Source organism: Puma concolor, chromosome F2 (assembly GCF_028749965.1).
Source record: "Puma concolor isolate L17-30 chromosome F2, mPumCon1.1.hap2, whole genome shotgun sequence".
Classification (NCBI taxonomy): domain Eukaryota; kingdom Metazoa; phylum Chordata; class Mammalia; order Carnivora; family Felidae; genus Puma; species Puma concolor.
Window position 1 is genome coordinate 58,076,044 of NC_141684.1, and position 18,015 is coordinate 58,094,058.

An 18,015-nucleotide genomic window follows, 5' to 3' on the forward strand; every position below is an offset into this window, starting at 1 on the left:
GAATAATTCAACAACCCTTTGACATGTATGTTAGAACCTCCAGCAGAAACCGCTCTAAAGGGGGGTACTTTAAAATAAAGACTTTATTTTTTTTAATTGAAGTATAGTTGACAATACTTTCTTTTTAAGGGAAATGTTTTTTAGAGATAACTCTAGGGGAGTCGCTTAGGTGTGGCTGTCGGACTGGTGTTAATTTCCCTGCGGTTGCAAAGGAGTCATTTTCTTCGTCGGCGTTTCCCTTCCAAATTGATACTTCTTATTAGCAAAAATTAATATGCAAATGTCAGCGAGCCCTACCAGGTTTACAAACTTGTATCCGGACCTGTCTTCTAGTTAATCTAAAAGGCGATTCTCAAAATAGAGAAGGGGGCGAGGGTTAGACTCCCCAAACCTGAAAGTGATCACACATGTGGTCTTTCAAGTGAGGGAAAATAATTTATTTTGGAGATGTGAAAACTGCTATCCAGAGAAACGCAGCAATCAGAGCTCGTGGCATTTTCGCTGCAGCAAGAGGAAGTGTTGCTGTAACGGGTATTCTGTTTATTTGTTAAAGAAAATCAATGGAAGTGGCTGTAAAGTAGTTAGTGAGGCGTGTGTTTGGGACTCGCGGTGACTCGTGAAGGCTGACCCAGCGGCTCTCCTCCTGGCCAGAAAAGTCCCCGCATCGCCCCGAGCCGGGGCGCGGGCGGTGCGGCACCTGGCTTCTAAGTCGCGGGGGCTGCCCCGCGGTGCTCTCGCCGAGCGCCCGAGTCGCTCGGGTTCTCTGCTCTCGCTGCCCTGTGTCCTCGCAGTTGCCCCTTGCAGTTGACGGTGGTGGCCTTCCCACGCCCCCCCTCCGCAGCACACACCTTCTTCCTCCTCTTCTCCAGCTGACTCTGGTCGCTCCCTCCTCTGCGCTACAGCTCTGAACTTCTGTACCTCTCCCCCTGCCATTGGAATCCCCCTCTTCCGACTCTCCAGGTCCCTTCGGTGAATCGCGGAATCGCTCTTTCCTACCCCGCCCCTCCCCCATTTCTCTCCCCTGCCAATTATTTAGCACCCGGGTCTTCTTACCCTCGCACTTCTATCCTCTCCTCCAGACATTCCAGAGAGTTCTCATCACACCAGAATGCACTCTTTTTCTCCTCCTCCTACTCCCCTTGGATTGGGGAGTGGGGGGGGGGGTTGGATTTTGAGTTGAACTCCCAGGGGTTTTATTCTATTCTTTTAACAGCTTTACTTTCCCTTTTCTTCTTTGCGTAACCTTCACCTACCTACTAATTTATAACAGAAGCGGTTTCTTTCCCTTTCATTTCCTAGTTTACAGTTTCCGTCTGGGGTTGTGCCTCGCACATGCCCCCCTCTGCCTGCCCCCCTCTCCCGGGCCGCCCCCACCGGCCGCCGGCCCAGGCAACTATTTTCATTTACTCGGCTGCGGTCTCACTGCACTTTCTCTCCTCGGAATAAGTTAGTTTTCCACGATTTGAAGTTCTCCGTACAGCGCCTCTTTATTTGTCAAACTGCCTCGCTGCCCAAATAAAGGGTGGGATGGGGGGGGGGGGAGAGGTGTATCGCCCACCTAAGTCCCCTTTTAACAACCGCCTACTCCTAGTCCCACCACCCGGCCAGGTAATGTCTTGGGGGAATAACAACGAATTCTGGAAGGTTTTTCTTCTCAGCGCGTGGAGATTGCTCATGAGTTATTCCCGGGAGGGTCTCAGACCCCTCCCTTGTATCTCCTGGCTTCGAGGGGCCACCGTTTCAACCTCCCCCACCTCTCTTCTTCCTCCCTCACTGGCCGTCCGGGCTGCGGGAGGGGAGCGCAGTCTAAAGACCTCGTCCTCTTGGCTTCTCGTTTCTAGCTGCTGCAGCTGCCGCTGAAATTCGCTGTGGCCGCTGCCTCTTCCCGCTTTAATCCCAGACCTCCAGTCATTGGGCAGCTCCTCAGAGGCAAGAAGTCAACACCATGGCAACCCGACAAGCCTATCAAATCACCGGCTGGCGTGACAGCAGCAACACTGCAGGCTGGAGTGGGCTGGGCAGAGGAGCCGAGTGGCCACTACGCTCAGGTACACAGTCTGGGAGCGGACAGCAACTGACAGCCTCCACGTTCTGGCTACACGGATGTGCACCACCCAGTTCGTACCCCTACCCTACGTCCCCTAGGTCTAGAGGAGGAGGAGGAGGAGGAGGAGGAGGAGGAGGAGGAGGAGGAGGAGGAGGAGGAGGAGAAGAAGGGGAGATACATGTATGTAGGATTGGAAGAGCTTCGGAAGAGAGTCTCAAGCTAAAAGTATTCGAAACCCTAGACGTTGTAAACTGAAGACGCCTCGTGCCCCAGCAGTAGATGAAACCAAGTCACGGTAGACTCAGAACCAAAGTTAAAGGGTTTGCACAAAGGTGTGGGGATTTTCTTCACCAGTTCTGTCCCTTGCTTGAACAAAATGAATGCAACATTGTGTTCTGTAGTTCCAAAAGTATCAAAGAAAATGTTACAGTTTTAACTTTTACTGTCTGCCAGTGTCTAAGTCTGCAAAAAAAAAAAAAAAAAAAAATATGGCTCAACATCAATTTCAGCTATGCTAATGCACTGCCTTCGAAATGACCTAAATTTTATCTGAAACTGCCTCTTTGCCTTGTTCTTTCCTAAAATGTGTGTTATGTGCGATGTGTGCTCTAGATTTTCTCTAAAGAGAAGAAACAGAGGACACTAGGAAATGGTAACTGGGAATTCTGTGTATTCCTCTTGGGCCTACTTGGTCTTTGTTTTTCCCAATTTTCCTTAAACTCCCAAGTAGGCAAAAAGAAGACTGGACTTTCACTGATATTCAGAGCACTTTGCTAATTTACATGGGATAGTTTGAAACTGCATTTTTCTTTTTCTCTCTCTCTCTTTTTTTACTTTAAAAGCAAACAGTGGTTTTGAGAAACATGCGACATAGTTCTCATTGGCTTATACAAATATTCGAACAATAATATAGAATGCTATCATTGACCATCTATCACCCTCTATCACTCCTCTCATAGTTGATTTCTGAATTTGAGAGCACAAGTTTGTCTGTTGAAGTTACATAGGGCAGAAAGAGAAATCCATTTGATAATGAAGTTAATGTGTCATATTGAGGGACTCTTGTATGAATCCTAAAATCTACCTTTAAGTCCACTCCACATAAACACAATTCACTAAATAAATCATTTTCATATTGATCTAACATTTTTTATGAAGAGGCTCTCAATGTGTAAGTATTTAAGTTATACTTGGCATGCATAAAATACTAGAGAGCTGGAAAGGTTTCTCCAAACAGCAATTGCAATATTAAGCAGAATTGGATACACAGCCAATTTTTGTGGCTCTAAAGAGAAATGCAAAGAAATATTGAACTTCATTTCCTTACTTTCTCTATTTTTCATTGTTGATGGATCCTAATATGAAAACAGTACATTTTCAAAATATATTATATACCAAAAACGAGTATAATAACTGACATTGGAGAAACAGGTCATGATATACTAGAGAAAACTTTTGGATGCACTGTGATTTTTTTCCCTGCGCTGAAACTCTAATAACATTCTGGTAGCATTTTGTTTTTCTGGGCTACTCTTCAGAGTCGTTCAATGAAGAACCGTCAAGCACAGAGAGCTGAAATTTGGTTGTATTTTAAATGGTTACGTCGGTGCTAAGTTATTGATATCCTTAAATATTTCTGGCTAATTCACATTACATCTGACCTGTATGGAGTGTTTACAGTGGGAAATGTAAGAAGAAACACAATACTACAATTTTAAATTAAAATGCATATATTTAAGCTGTTATCTCTCAGGATAAAACTTGACAGTTTCAGTGTTTTTAAAGAGAAATTAAATGAAGAATACAAAAATCTTTCAGTACATTTTGGCTTCAGTAAGAATGAATGAACACAGGAAATATGATAACATTTTAAAGTTCATTATTTAATAAATGGTGTATCCTCAGTTATTAAAAACTTTTAAATACTTTAGGATCTATGATGCTATTTGTGAACAGATGTGTAGTTATACTCCTCAAAGACATGAACAGATACCATCATTCAAATGTGCATCTATATGTAATATTTCTAATGTCAAAAATTTTAAATGAGATGAAGTTAATAAATTCATACATTACTTCTAAACAAAAGCAAATATCTAAATATTCTGTTAGATCCTTTAAATTTCTTAGAAATTGTTTTATCATAATCTTATGGATTATTGAAAATTAGGACAATTTTCATATATACTATACAGAGGTTTATTTTTTAATCACAGATCAATTTTAGTGTCTACCCTTAAAAATACCCTGATATTATACAATATTTGACCATCTGTTTAAATACAGACTTATGTACATGCCACACACATGTTGCTGTTAGCTCTATGTTCAAATCTTAACATTTAAAGCTATTTTCTATACTTTTAGTGTTTTCACTATGGATGCTCTTGGAAGACAGAAATTTTCCTTCTTTAGCTAATAAAAATAAGACAGTGGAATTAAATGTAGTTGAAATGCTGAATTAAAAAAAAAATCAGTGCAAGGATGCCTTGCTCATTTTCTGCAGAATGGATACCATCTCCATAGAGTTCGTTCTTGACCTTACCTGAGTAAGTACTTTAACTTAAAGTATGTGATGCACCTAGAGGGGTAATACATTGAGCTTAATAGGAAGACAGTTAATAACCTTTTTTCATCCTCGTGCACTATCAATCATGGCTGTCACCAGTCTGCTGAATCAAAGCAAAAGTGTTCTTCACAGATGACTGATTAGAAACGCAAAATCACAAGATCCATCTTCATGGTCACTTTTATTATAGTCATTTTTAAACTGACAGCAACCTGCTCAGTTTCAGCACACTGGGCATCACAAATAGTGTCACTCAGTGCAGCTAAGCATGAGAAGAGGTTGGTTGGATTATACTTAAAAATAATTAGGCCCTCAGCCCTTTGTGGAACCAAGAAAAAGGTGTTCCTCTTTCCATGCCCCCATTCCCTCCTCCCATAACTTGCTTTGATTCTATTGCATCATTAGCTTACCATCTTGAAGGGAGGCAATGCGAGATATAGTTTTATCCTTGTTCATTATCTAGGAATTAGGGAATGAATATGTCCACTTGAGAGTTACAGATAACTTTTTGTCTACTGCTTTTTGTCAACATCATGACAAATAACATTGCTACCCTTATAGTTAAGTTAAATAAGACTCTTTTTACGTAGAAATAGGTTTGTGGACTAAAGACTTCAGGAAATCTAGGTAGCTAGGTATTAGTAAATGATTCTTCATATAAGGACTCTTCTCAGTTGAAGGCATTTAATAGCATCACCTGAATGCTGTAACATTGGAATTACTGAGGTTATAACTCTCCAAATGCATAACGTTAAAGGTGGTCAAGATATTAACTATTAAGTAGTGATATAAATTCCCGATGTGCAACCCTGTATTATCTCCTTTTCATCTCTACAGTATTGAAAAATGACAAATTTGAAAAACCAACAAGTAGATGTACATAAAAATCTTTCAACTAGAGGATTTGAAACAGTTCTGTCTGAATCAAAGGGTAAGGAACTTTGTCTTTACTTAAAGTCTTAATTTTTATGCTACAAAGATGGCCCCTTCAGATCTATTTCATGGCACTTTCATACACGCCTTTAGAATATTTTATGACACTATAGGGTACTAATGATACAAATATTTACATGAGAAAATTTTTAATAGAACAATTTCAAAATAATATTGTGATTCTTGTGCCCATTTTATAGGTTCTTATTTCATATTCAGAAAGGAAATTTCAATTGGAGTTAAATTTTAATTTAGGAAATTTAACTTAAGTGCCCTATTTTAAATGTGTATAGAGTCAACATTTTCTTTCATCCCAAATGTTCATTTTCTTGTTAATAGCAGAACACACACACATACATAGAAAGAGGAAAAGGAGAGAAAAAAATTTCAACAATATTTCTTTATATAACATAATACCTTCATATTCATTTCCAAACATGGTAATATTCTACCTTTAATATCTCTTTGTGAAGCTACCAGTTTTTTTCCTCTTTCTCTCTCTCTCTCTCTCTCCACACACACACACACACACACACACACACACACACACACATCTGTATTGCTTTATTTTAGATTGTGAGAATGCTTTTCTCTGCACAAAATCATAGACAAGATATACATAATGATATATTTGCATTTATACAGGTTATATAATTATACATATATAATGGCATGTCTGTATTTTCCACAAATATAGATACATAAATACACTATGTATAATAAGGCTAATATTAATTTCCTTAAATATTATACTTTATATAGTTCTAGAGATACATGTACTTAAAGAAGTTATGAAATATCAGAGTTAACTATCCAGTTTGATTTTATAGTTTTAGCTAAATTAGATTGTCTTAGATTTGGATAGATGTATGCATGAGTTGATATTTTAAAATATTTCCACCATATAAAAATTGATAGTGACAATACTCATTGATACATTGTTCAATATGCAAAATTTGGATTAAATGAAACGTTTATTTATAATCTTTAAAAACTATATAATTATATAGATGACAATGTAAATCACCTTAACGGGTTCACATTCAGTTTACTTTAACAATAAAAGCATAATTTCTCCTGACACAGTGTGCATATACATGCACACATGGGGGAGGGGTCTTTAGTTTGGATAAGTTCATACTTTAAAAAATGATAGTGTCCCATAGAATTCAATATTATTGCTTTTAAATTTGATTTTCAGTGTAAAAGATTCTTTCTGCCAGAATATTTAAGGAAGAGAGATTTATTTGAAATATCTGGACTCAGTGTGGCACTTTTTGCTACTAAAATTAATTCAATGAGATGATATGGGTGATATTTGGTATCATCTTGGTAAATCTATGCACACAGTCACAATGGATCTTGAATATGAATTTTTAATGTGCATCGTAAATATGAGCACTTATAAGGCTTATAAAAATTGTAGATCTAGAATCATGTTTTCCTCTATAGATGGGTCTTAATAAACTGGAAAACAATTTTTCCTTTATGTTTTAGAGATTTAATAAAAGCTACTTTTTAAAAAAATTTGTCTGCTTTGAAAGTTACTGTGGAAAATCATTGTTTGGAAATTTTATATTTTGCTATAATTTGAAAACAAAGCTCACATTTAAAACTTCATGGATAACTTAAAAAGTTTTTTTTTTTTGAAAAAAATATTGGCATCTTAATTTACCTGAAATGCTCATCTGACTATTTTGTTACTGTTCTGTGTGCATTTGTTTCATTGAGAATGTTCTTATATTTAAATGAATATATAAAGCATACAGTTTTATTTAATATAAGAATATCATATAATAAATGGACTAGCATGAAGTTCTTATAATTCAATTGGTAGAGATATACTTAATAGATAAAAACATATCCATCAAGGAATATTTTGAACAACAAAGACTAATGATGTTTATACATTTTCAGTTTGGCTGGAATTTATATTTGTGCGTTACATGGAGTATATGATGTATGCACACATATACACAATTACACCTAAATACTATCATGTCTCGATTATTGACTTCTCCAAATGGTAGAATGCTGTCATACACAAATATCACAATTATCTTTGCCATGCCTGCATTTATGCAACCTGAATATGCAATTATGGAATTTCTCTCTTTCCTGGAGTATGATTTTCCCTTGGTACTGGAGTTGTTCTTTGTTGAATCTCTGTGATAAAAAAAAAAAAAAGCTGTTATATGATTGTCAGTTTGCAATAAATGTGTGAGAAGATGTACGGTCAGGATAGACTGGCCATCTCTTGCCATGCCTTTTCTGCCTGGGCTTCAGGGCTCTAGTTCCCAACTAATGATATTTAAAGAGAAGATAAATGAAAGCAAAGGTCATACAAAAATCACCTTTAACATTTTATAGTAAAAAAGAGAAAATATTTAAATATTAGCAAGAATTTGTTATGTAATTCTATTTTAATTGCTTTCCTGTATTAATTTTCAAAATGCTATTATTTGCTATCACTCATTTAAAATTGATACTTTGTTCAACTCTTACTTTTTACTTACAAAGAAGATACAGTCCTTAAAAATCACCAAAACTGAAATTACTATTTTCTCTACCATTCATATTCCCCAAACCTTTCTGCCACTCAGCCACTAAAGCTGAAAGATACATTTGACCACAAATAGACTATTTTGATCACTATGCTTTCTTCTTACCTTGAATTTCAGTTTACAAAGAAATGTGCAAATAGATTTAATGACAACTTTTCAAAATGCACTCTAAGATGTTCACGATGTTTTCAAGTAAAAAATTTAGGATAGTAGGATATAAAGATCCCTTTTCTTGATAGCTAGAGCTTTTATGTGTAAACCTTCACTTATGTATTACACAACCACTGAAGAATTTTAATGTATTGCAGTTCATTTTGCAATATTTGCGCAAACATTCAGAGTAGTATTATGTTGCTTAGTTATTTCATTATATTATATTTCACATTTAGATTTTCATTTGAATTTTCCTGTTTTCAACATTTGGATATCATCTCATTAACTATCATAAACCAGTAGTTTAAGGAGGATAATTCTGAAATGTAAACACCCCTTCTAGGATTTTACAGTATTGCCATGAAGAGAAAGAGGGGACTAGCATTACTTTCCCCCAAACATTTCCCTGTTATGATTATAAGAAAAGATCAGATGCTGTGGCAATTTTTTTCATATGTGATCTTTCTTTAGAATTATTTTCAAAGTCAACTGTCCTTAGACCTTATTTTCATCTCCAAAAAGCATTAAGTTGTACTTCTTTGTAAAATATTTCTTCATAACATATCTTAGTTTAATTCACTTTTAGCAAAAGAAACACCCAAACCCAATCTGGAGACCTCCTTCCAACATAATTTAGCTGGACCTTTTCTTAGTAAAGGTTTTCTGGTTTTCATTTTCACTTCATATTCTCAAATAAAAGATCCTTTGTTGTCTACCATTTGATTGGACTTAATGAAAAACACTCCATTTTAACTTAACAGTATTTCCTTTTGAATTTATTATATTTAAGAACACTGTCAAAAATCAAACATTTAATCTCAGGTTTTTATATTTCAACATATATTACTATCACATGGCTCAGTGAGGTGATGTAAAAAGTATACTGAAAAGATTTCAAAAAGGAAAGCAAAAGCGAAAAAACCCGGCTTGATTTTAATATGAAACTAAATACTATAGTTAATGTGCAGATTGGGTACGGCCGCCGACTGTAAGGGCTAACATGTGACAGGGTGCCAACAGCCGAATTGTGCAGTATTGACTAAATGAGGTTCACTGATTTGTATTGAGGCTAATATCTTCTTTAAACAATTCCGTGTAAATTGTGCGTATAAAGTCATTGGAAGCTATTTCTCAGGACAGCCTCGCTGGCTAGCTACCTGCTGGAGTGAGGAAGATAATCAATAGGAAGAAATAGAGCTGAGCATGAGCCTGGGAAGCTTCAGAGCAGTTAATGCTGATAAAAGTAGATGATGTCAATATTTGGGAATAGCACAACTCTAGGATAATAGACAAAAGAGAAGTGCATATGTTGTAGGGTGTTCAAACAGGGGCAAAATTAAAGCCTAAGTGGCAGATGATGCCCTGGGCTGCAAAAGACATTATTTGTTGCAGGTATGGTTAAATTTCTCCTGAAATCCAAACAGAGGGAGACGTTATATGAAAGAGGTTCCTGACTTGTACCAGAAGCTTAAATACCTGTTTCCATTTCAGTGGTCAATAGGTTCCTGCCGATGACTTAGTATAGGAAAGCCTGTCCTCAAAACGATTGGCAGGCATATATTTTTGCCTACACAATACCATGTGTCTCATTAAGAAATTGTTTTTAATTCTCTACATTGCTTCTGAGGTAAAAAAAATAAAATAAAATAACATATAAAAGACAAAATGAAAATAGGCTGTCACTCAAAGAGTGATACCAAAGACGCAAGCAACCCTAACTGTCTTTGCATACGCTTGTGATTATAGCAGACGCCTTATTTTCTAGAGGTAGTAGACTTATTGGAAGGGAGGTAATGATATATTTTTACTAATTTAATACTGAAAATCAGTTTTCCTCTTGCTGTCAGGCGATGAAATTTTGTTCTTCTGTGCTGATCTTTCTGTTGATGTATTATGACATAGTCTGTCAACATGAACAGATATGTGAAAGGAGATTGGGTGACTGAGACGTACAACCTGCATAGAATTCTTCTTGAATTTTAAGTATGTTATCATGTTTGGGTACAACAAGTAAGATTGTGCTTGCTTTAAAAGGCTGTATTTTGATAGAATTTAAGCCCGAGCAAAACAGGTGGACTATGACAAGCCTCTAACTCTGAATGAGTGAGCCAAATCCAAAACACATATTTCTGAACACCTTTTAAAGAGCTCTTTCACATAAGTCGATTCCTTTAAAAAAACAAAACAAAACAAAACACTACTTGCAAAATATAAAAGTTTCTTTACAAAGAGGAGCAATCAGTTCACGCACGTGTGATTATCAAACATAGGCATTTTCTCCCAAATTAAACAATTCCACAACTGTTACATGGTTTTATTGTCACAGATGTTTTTATTGTTTGGTGTTAGATATCTGGATTATATCAAGCGTATGATTTCGAGGATAGGTAAAACAGCCTAGCCTGAGAGGTTTTTTTTTTTTACCTAAAACCAAGCTAACAAATGTTACTAGAAAAGTAAGCATATTTATCTAGCACCTAACATTTTAAACATTGTTTTTACCTATAAAAAATACTGAAATAAATGCATTTTACCACTGCTTTTCATTTTATGATTTTATCTGGGGGAATAACTATTTATTTTGAGAATAATTTTTCATCTTTCCCAAGTCACACATTGCAGTGACTAACCTGAGATGCAGGATTGCAATTAAAATCATTTCAAATCGCAAATATATGACCTTTGTAAACTTACTTACAAATAAAAATATTTGCTCAAAATAAAAATGTCAGTAGTTGTCATACATCCCCTCCTTTTATCTTAAATACAGAGAAATAAAGGATCTTTAGTCATTCCTGAATTCTAAAGAAGGCTTCGTTTCAAATAAAGTATGAATTTTGATTTAGAGACACAGAAAAAAAATCCTTTAAGATCTATACTTCAACTAATTTGTTAATCTCGTGCTACTTTCGGCATTTGTCACACATATAGACCAGGAAATTGGCTCCATCGCATACTAGCTCTGTATTGAATTAAAAACCTCTACTGCAAAGAAGAGCATGATGTGGGGAAAGAATAAATTTAGTTCTTTCTTTAGCAATGCACATATATTTCCATACATTTCCCATCCTAAGGGAGCCTATGAATGCATTCCATAAATACAAAACTATAAACTATAATTCCAGAAAAGGCAAAGGTTTATTTTTTTTCTGATTTTAATATACCATTTAAGTTTGAAGATAGAAAATTAAAGACTTTCACACATTTTATTTTACTTCCTTTTTAGTAGACACCTTCAGTGTTAGAAATACATCTATAGCAACGGATCTTCGTCGCCTCTTCCGCTTGGATAACGTTAGCATGTTTAGATCAAAGCAAATTAAATACCAGTGGTAGCAAATTGAGAACAAAATGTTTTATGTCATTTGAATGTATGTTTGCATTCAATTCACCAAAGTCCACCTTGGCTGATCTGGTAGACATTGTAGGCAAATTGCATGTGTGCACGTTGAAAGGAGTGTCCATTCCTATTTTCCTATTTCATATTATAGACGAGCCGAAAAGGTATCTTTGAATGAAGTGTGATAATAGTGGGGTGTTTTTAAGCAAGATGGGCGCATTTCTATTAAGATTTTGTGAAAATGAAATACGCCCCACAGGTGAAGGAGATTACTAACTCGATATAGACTTGCTATATGTATAGTTCACTACGCTTTCAAGTATTTGAATGTGTGACTGCGTTCTGAGGAGACAGTGCAGTGTCGTAGATTTATGATGGCCTCACGGAAACAGAGCTAGCAAAGATTATGGCATACTTGTTTAGAAAAACGGTGAACTGAAGTCTCCTGATTTACACTGACATATATCTAGATGAAACCATAGTTTGCAAATTGCCTTGAGGAGTCATCTTTTATTAAGTGTTTGATAGGTATCAAAATGTCCACATCTATTGTAAAACACATCACGAATGCTGATATTATATTTGCAAGGATTCTCTTTTATATCTGTAGGTTAAAAATATTTTTACTTATGCATTTCTATTTTCTAAATAACTGAAAAATTAATATCCAGTGAGAAAAATCATGTTATGTTAATAAATATATTTCATAATATTTGAAAACTAAAAGGTACGATATGAAAAAAAAATTAAAATTTGACAGTAAATCTGCATATCAGTTAGGAAGTTCAAAGTCTTTAAGGCTTTTGCTTTTGGTGTTGGGTCTTTACATTTATGCTCTTATTCAAGGACTGTGCCTAAATTAGTCAACTTACAACCTGTCACTTCTTGACTCCTTCCCGTTTTAAGTGTTTAATCAACCTGGTCTTCCTTTGAAGGATGGGGCTATTTCTCTTTATTTTATAAAGCCAGTGAAGATACTCTTGACTGAATTCAGAACTGAAATTGTGAGCATATATGCTCGTAGACTTTTTTTCCTATGGGAAGTCTAATCTGCATATGATCAGAAATGACAGAATGCATGATACAAACTTGTAATCATTCTGCTATACATTTCTGACTCCTGTGACTATTATTCTTTGATGAGCCCCTTTTATTTTTATAATAGTCCATAGTGTCACCCTTCATATTTAGGAGAACCACGCCCCCCCCCCCCCCCCCAAGAATTCCAGAGTACCAGTTTGGACACTCCTACTTAGTCTGAGACGTAAGTGTTTGGTGTTTGGGAAACACAATGAAATAACAGCTTTGAAATTGCTGGAATCACAGCTCGTTCCCAGTCTTCATCCTGTTGCTTCCATCATCCTTGTATTTTATAGCTTAGGATTTTGGATGTTTAATGCTGGTATTGTGTAAAGTGGGTGTTCCTAGAAGTCACACTTATGAATTATTGTATGCCACAACTGCTTCAGGGCATAAAATTTCTCTAACAGACAGCAGCTGACAGATTGGAAGAAACTGGCTCAAAGTGTCAGATAACTTTTAACTGCTAGTGTGGAGTCTTGAAAGTATCTTTTGGGTCTCTGTTCTTAGGGATTTAGTAAGAACAAATGGAATGTATCCGAAACACATATTTCCACTATTGGCCTACCCTTTTTGTCATATCTCAGGATACTTTTTTGGAAAATAAAAACTGTTAAAAATACATAGCATGAGATCTACCCTCTTAACAAATTTTGACCATTTAGATGCCCCATGTAAGTGGAATCATGCAGTATTTATCCTTCTGTGACTACCGTATTTCACTTAGCATATGTTCTCAAGGTGTATCAGGATACCTTTCTGTGTCTACTAGTATCCTACCTTCCTTGGAAGGTCCCAGTGAAGGGGCTCAGTTGAAATGTTCCACAAGAAGTAAAGCAGCTCATTTATGAAATGATTGCAGGAGACAGAAGGGGAGGGTCAGAACAGGAAAACTGATTCTCTTAGGTACAGAGAGCCTGGCGGTCACCATCTTCGTCATTGTGGACTGTTACTCACCATGTGCCAAGCGTATTGATAAGGGCTTTATTTACACTGTCATATCCATCTGCTGAGCTTCCCACTGGGGTAGTATTGTTATTATTCCCACTTTACAGGTGAAGAGAATTGAAGCACAGAGAGATTAAGTAACTTGCCCAAGTCTACAGAGCAGATCAGCACTAGAGACGAGATCCAGCTTTCTCTTCGAGCAGTTATGCTACTTTCCTAGTAGTTGCTTAGTTTAAAAAAAGTGTTCTTTTCAATGAATACAAAGGAGTAAAATATAGTCTATGTCAGTGAAGGAGAAACAGCTCTTTAGTCTTCTAAGAAATAAGAGATAGTACTTTTCACTCTTGGCCATAGTTAGCTGACTGTCTATCTATTTTGTTCTGAAGAAGGATAAATGTATTGGAGTTAGATATACAGCCCAGGGTGTTGATGTCAGGATGTTGGATGTGGCAGGTTTAATCTTTGAGGTTCTTTTGGTGAGAGGGTGTCTAGAGCCTTATAACCTCAATGGTATAAATTCATTCACAGGTTTGTGAAAGGGGCACACAGTTAGTAAAATCCAAGTATTCCATATGAAAGTATCTGTTTCCAAGGACATGTTTCTGTAACATTAATGGCAGTTGTTTAAGGTATGCACCTTTCTAAGAATAGTCTTTAGTTGTGGTTGTTGCATTTACATATCATTGCACAAGGTAAAGAATAAACCTACAGTACTGCCAGAGAATGTATTGTTTTACTCCATAGATTAGGTGTAGTGCTTAACTTCCTGTACTATCATTAACGATTGCTTTTATTATTTTCGTTGCATTCACTTTTATTCCAAAAAGACAGTCACTAAAAACTACTTGACTTATTTACTCATAAAGTTGTGGATTATGTAAAAATTTGTCAGATACAGGCATATACTCTTTTTTTTTTAGGTTTATTTATTTGTTTATTTTGAGAGAGACAGAGACAGAGCAAGTGGGGGAGGCAGAGAGAGAGACAGAGAGACAGAGAGAGACACAGAGAGACACAGAGAATCTCAAGCAGGCTACGCACTGTCAGCACCGAGACTGATGCAGGGCTCTAACTCAAGAACCGTGAGATCATGACCTGAGATGAAACCAAGAGTGGGATGCTTAACCAACTGTGCCACCCAGGTGCCCCATACTCTGTTGTGCTAATATAAATATTTTGCTTCAATAAAAAAACTATGGGATTTATTTTTGTGTAGAGAATGCTCCACAGATAATAGGAGCTCAATAACAGTTAACTGAATAACTACGTATTTGCTTTAATTAAAATCTTATTTAAACAAGCCATAGGTCTTTGGTCCCGGCATTGAGCATTCAGATTTAGTAAGTTAAAAATTATTATTTTTTCCCCCTAGGTTGCCATGACAACGAGGATTGGACAAATACAGTTTGCTGGCACCTATAATAGTGGAAACAGGATGTCAGAGAGGTACACAATTTTTATTAAGCAAACAACAGAGCAAAGTATATAAGACTGAAAGCATTAGAATTAGAGAAAAGGAGGTTGAATTTTAGCTCCAGTTGATACGGTGTTATGACCTTAGACTAGTTATTAACCTCTTCACAAGAGTTTTCCTTTTGTATAAAGTGTATATTATAATAACAGAGAGAGACACCTCAAGAGATGGGTTTTAAATCTTCTGTGAAACAGCACAGGACTTGGCACTGTGAAAGTACTCAGTAACCATTACCTACCATGATTAATATTAGGGTATTTTAATGTCTATAAGCATATATTGGTTTGCTATTTGAAAAGTTCTGATTTGGCATGTTACACTAATGAATGATATTTCAAATCAATGACTTTTATTTTGAGGGTAGTCTTAAGCATCAAAGTAGACTCAAATCTGAGAGGGAAATATTTAAGAACAGAGATGTAATTCAGAATATGATGATCGTGCACACTTGTTGAGTTCATAAACATTAAACTGTAATAATTTGGTTTTATATGTGGTAGAAATAGTCTATAAACAAAATATAAAATTAAGTAGAATTTGCGTTTCATAGTTGGCATGGGATTCACATTTCTGAACTGTGCTGTGGCTACTATGGTGAATGAGATACTCTCTTTGTGTTTAAGAAACTTACAGTCCAATGGGATATTTATTGGCCAAAATTATGATGGAAGAGTGGTCGGGGAAATAGTATTTCCATGGAACTAGTTTGAGAGTGTAAAGTCAGGCATTTAATTTATGTCGCAGACTACTGAGAATGTCATGCTTTCTTCAAGACTGTGAAGGCCCTGCATCTGCCTGTATTGTGTGTATACGTGCATGTGTGTGTGTACATGTGTGGGTTCATGAATGAGAAAACAAAACGAGTCCTCTTTTATTCCAGCTCTCCTTGCTTTGTTTGTGGGAAGAGAAATCGCGTTTTCCTCTCTCACCCTTAAGTGAAGATACTATTTCTCTATAGGAACAATTACATGCATGCATAAACTGACACATAAGACTCATATAACACAGTCATGGAAACAGTGAAATCATTTATAAATAGAAAAATCTCTTCCACAGAAGAAGTCGTCTTTATGATAAGTTTGAAAAGAACCATTTTTTTAGAAGTGTCCTGCTTTCTTTCAAAGTCTGCTAGGCAGTGCCATACATAATTTTAGGGGGAAAAAAGGCAAAAATCTTTCCTTTTAACTTTGACAGGAATAACAAATATCCCATCTCTTCCTTGCCCTTTGACTTGGGTGACTTGTGCCCTCGTGTGTGACCACTATGCTCCCCTCTGTTGACAATTACAAGCCAAGTATAGATGCTTGGCTGGCCTCTATGCACAGTTCAGATACGCTAGGATGTTTAGGATGATTTAGGTAGCAAAAGTATAGCTGTATGGGCACAGTATGGCCATCCTGCTGAATGAAACCGACAAGGAGAGAATGAGCACTCCTAAGTATTCCACCATATTTCCTTCATGAATAAAATGAATCAGATAAAAAATGAATTTAGGCTTCCCATCTAACTTTACTTCATATATTATTACTTAGGACTTCCTAATTGCTAAAGACAAAAACAACGACAACAACAAAAACCCAAAAAACGATCTTATACTAGATTATTGTTGATAAAATTAAACCCAGTTTTCATAGTTTATAACCTGTCTTTAGCAAATTCTCTGAGCAATATTAGGCATTATTTTCTATTCTGATTTGATATTAATGTTAAAAGCATGACTGACTGCCATCTGTTACCACAGGTATCATCTGATGGAAATGTTGATTCTTGACCTTCTCTCTGATACTCTGTCTGCCAAGGCAAAAGGAAGCAAATAAATCTGTAGTGTTGACATCTCCACACGGAACCATTGCTCCTTAAATGTACCTCAGGATGGAAATAAGGTGGGATATTTTCCAAATCTATTGAAAATCATTTGTTCCTAGACCCAAAGCCCAAGACTGAGATGTGCCTACATGTTAACAAGAGAAAGAAAAACAACTAGCTGGAAGAAAAAAGAAGAACATGACCAAAGCTTTGTTAATCGTGTTTAGTCTTTCCGTTAGCAGATTTACTCAGTCAGTCATATCATCAACATACCCTGGGTGCCCACAGGGTGCCTGAAATAGAGGCACTGTAGAACTGGGGGTACAGAATGGGACAAACTTGCAATCCCTAGCCCTTAGACAGAAGTCATAGGAACAGTTAATACTGGTACAATGTGATGTACCAGGAGAAGGTTCTTAGACAAGCTAAACTGAATTGTAATTTGATGTGTAGACATTGTACCATAGCATATTTCCATTGTACTGCAGACTTTTTATTAATTTTTATAGCCTAGATGTGTTCTATCTTAACCATTCATGCCCTTAAACTTATAAATTGTTTCTGAACTTTTGCTATTATAGAGAGCATTATTATTTAAACAGTGGAAATTTGAAGATTGTCTCAATGTCCAATAATAAAGAAATGGTGAAATAAATCATGGACTATATAACATTAAAATGATTCTTGCCGGCACTTTCTAATGATTTAAAAATGAAAAAGTAAATTATACACACACATTTGTATATTAAGACTTCAGCCACGTAAAATCTTATTTATGAACAAAAATCTCATGAAAATTTTGTCTAGAAGTTTGTGCATTGTCTAATATACACACTGTTTTAATTAACCTTGCTTTAATCTTGATGAACTGTAATAGTTTATATGTTTGTACACACTCATTACTCCCTTTTTCATACATCTGAAAATATTTCCTTTTCTAAATTAATTTCACTCCCAATTTCTGTCATGCTCCATGGAAAAAAATTCAAAAAATTGTGGTAATTTAAGATTAAGATTTATAGGGGCGCCTGGGTGGCTCAGTCGGTTCAGCATCGGCTTCAGCTCAGGTCATGAACTCACGGTTTGTGAGTTTGGGCCCCA

The 18,015-nt window shown here is 36.2% G+C and overlaps 1 protein-coding gene across 1 annotated transcript in view; it reads left to right on the top strand.

The window, feature by feature from the left end:
- LOC147572042 (uncharacterized) overlaps positions 1-17,776 on the top strand; it is a 46,785-nt gene extending 29,009 nt beyond the window's left edge. The window contains exons 4-6 of the mRNA XM_086695167.1: positions 1,842-2,048; positions 15,007-15,080; positions 16,850-17,776. Coding sequence (XP_086551293.1) covers positions 1,842-2,048; positions 15,007-15,080; positions 16,850-16,925 — 357 coding nt within the window. The 3' untranslated portion in view covers positions 16,926-17,776. The remainder of the gene's footprint in view (positions 1-1,841; positions 2,049-15,006; positions 15,081-16,849) is intronic.
- The last annotated feature ends 239 nt before the right edge of the window (positions 17,777-18,015 follow it).